Source organism: Aphanomyces invadans (assembly GCF_000520115.1).
Source record: "Aphanomyces invadans strain NJM9701 unplaced genomic scaffold supercont1.1, whole genome shotgun sequence".
Taxonomy (NCBI): domain Eukaryota; phylum Oomycota; class Saprolegniomycetes; order Saprolegniales; family Verrucalvaceae; genus Aphanomyces; species Aphanomyces invadans.
This window is the reverse complement of record NW_008580146.1, coordinates 2,559,131-2,561,443: the sequence shown is the minus strand read 5'-3', so window position 1 is coordinate 2,561,443 and position 2,313 is coordinate 2,559,131. Positions and strand designations below refer to the sequence as shown.

Below are 2,313 nucleotides of genomic sequence, written 5' to 3'. Positions count from 1 at the left end.
ACATTCGAATTCCATTGGATTCCAATCGATTTTCAGCCAATCAAAACACGACACTGGGCATACTACTCGTATGCCCAGTGTCGAGTTTTGAGCCAAATGACAGCGATGGCAAAAAACTTCAGGAGGTTGTCGGTATCGTGTATGTGGGTATGGGGCCAAGTGCGCGAGGCGTGCTGCGTCCTACCGGACACACCAAAGTTGCGCTGTCCAATCCATCCGTTGCTGGCTTAGTGTGTGCCTCCTCTGATTGGTCAAAACCGTTGGTGATTGGATTCCTGTTGGAATTCTCCCAGGACGAACACAATCACCGAGGGGACATCCTTTTTTCACATGTAGCACGAAAACGTCGATGCGGACGGCATCTAGATCGAGTCCGTATCAAGTTCGTAGGGCTCAGGTGGTTCTCACAGGCACAAGATGTTGTGATCACGCTGTAGAGAGGCGTCATGAACACCGTTGTTCCGAGCCCACCTCGGAATGTGCATTGATTTCAGCCAATCGTCGATCGAATCTACCGCGACGGAATACCTCGCATGCCGTTACTTCAATGTGAACCACAGTTACGTATCAGCATACATTTTTCAAGTATAAAATATATTTCAATGACGATATATCGCTGAAGACTCCGATCCTGCACCTAGGTGCATCTTGGAACAATTGTGCGCCGCGAGCCGGCGGCCGAGCATTTCTTCTTTAGCGCGGACATCGACAGTTTGGGATGGCCAAGTATCAGTCGCTGGCAGTCTCGGACAAGGCGTCGATACAGCACCATCGACACCCCGCCGACACGGCGAACGTGTTCTCGAAGCTCTTTTACACGTGGGCGACACCGTTGCTGCGACTCGGCAACGAACGGCAGTTGGACCCGTCCGACATTTGGTCGCTGCAAGAAGAGAACCAATGCAGCCACGTGAACAAACAGTTCGAGCCCAAGTTCCGCACGTCGAGGTCGCTCATGTGGTCCATCGCGGCCACACACGGGTGGCGCTTTGCCGTCGTCGGCGCCATGCAAGTGTCGACGGTGTGCTGCACATTGTACGGCCCGGTCGTGCTCAAAGAGATCTTGTCCGCGATTGAGTCGCACGAGTTTGACTTGCCGTCCATCTTGAAGTTGATCGCGTCTCTCTGTCTGGTCAATGTGTTCCAGGCGCTTGTGTCGTCGCACGCCAACTTGCAAAACCAGCTCGTGGCCGTCCAAATCACGTCGGCGCTCCAGTACCTCCTCTTCCAAAAGTCGCTCGCGTTGAGCACGACGAGCCGTCGGGACAAGACTGCCGGCGAAATCGCCAACCTCTTCTCGAACGACATCACGTGGATCATGAACTTTGCCTTGTTTGCGAACCAGCTATGGCTCGTGCCCATCCAAATCGTCGCCACCATCTACATGTTGTACGCTGTCATCGGGTGGGCGACGTTTGTGGGGATGGCCGTTGTACTCGTCACGCTGTTTGGGAACCAGCTTCTTGGCAAGTACCAGCATGCGGCGTTCGAGGAGCTCATGGCGAACAAGGACATTCGAATGAAGTCGATCCACGAAGTGTTTGGAGCGATGCAAATCCTCAAGCTAAACGCATGGGAAGAGAAGTTTGGCGACAAGATTGCCCATGAGCGCAACGCCGAGCTCGAGTCGTTGTGGAAGGTGTTTGTGTTTGCTGGCGTGAGCACCACGACAACGTATCTCGGGCCGGTAGTTGTCACGGTTGGCGCCTTTGTCACGTACGCGCTTGCGATGCACGAAATGCTGACGGCGACCAAAGTCTTTACGGCGCTGACGCTGTTCAACCTGCTCAAGTTCCCCATGAGCAACCTCCCGTACATCGTGACCAACCTCATGCAAGCCCTTGTCGCTGTCAAGCGCATGATGGAATTCCTCGACTTGGACGAGAAGAACCCGACGGTGGTATGGACGCCCGCGACCGCACCGGCGGCAAATGTAGAGCGCTATGCCGAAGACAACCTCGACATTGTCGTCGAAAACGCCAATCTGGGCTGGGATGCTGCCAAGCCGCTCTTCACGGACGTCAACTTGACCGTGAAGCGAGGCCAGCTCGTTGTCGTCCATGGCGCGGTCGGCGAAGGCAAGTCGTCGCTGTGTGCGGCGCTGCTCGGCGAGCTAGACAAATTCAAAGGGTCCATCTTTGTGGGCGGCCGCGTCGCGTACTTTTCGCAGCAAGCGTGGATCCAAAACATGACGATTCGGGAAAACATTTTGTTTGGAAAGCCGTACGACCGCGTCAAGTACGCCAACGTGTTGGAAGCGTGTGCGCTGACGAAGGACCTGGCGCTGTTTGCGGCCGGCGACCGGACCGAGAT

The 2,313-nt window shown here is 55.1% G+C and overlaps 2 protein-coding genes across 2 annotated transcripts in view; both read left to right on the top strand.

Annotated features, from left to right (window-relative positions):
- The window catches only part of H310_00780 (hypothetical protein), a gene marked incomplete at both ends in the record, with an annotated part of 13,397 nt that extends 13,031 nt beyond the window's left edge, over positions 1-366 (top strand). The window contains one exon of the mRNA XM_008863677.1: positions 337-366. Coding sequence (XP_008861899.1) covers positions 337-366 — 30 coding nt within the window. The remainder of the gene's footprint in view (positions 1-336) is intronic.
- Positions 367-636: 270 nt separating this feature from the next.
- H310_00779 (hypothetical protein) overlaps positions 637-2,313 on the top strand; it is a 4,365-nt gene continuing 2,688 nt past the window's right edge. Inside the window, exon 1 of the mRNA XM_008863676.1 lies at positions 637-2,261. Within this exon, the coding sequence (XP_008861898.1) occupies positions 719-2,261 (1,543 nt within the window). The 5' untranslated portion in view covers positions 637-718. The remainder of the gene's footprint in view (positions 2,262-2,313) is intronic.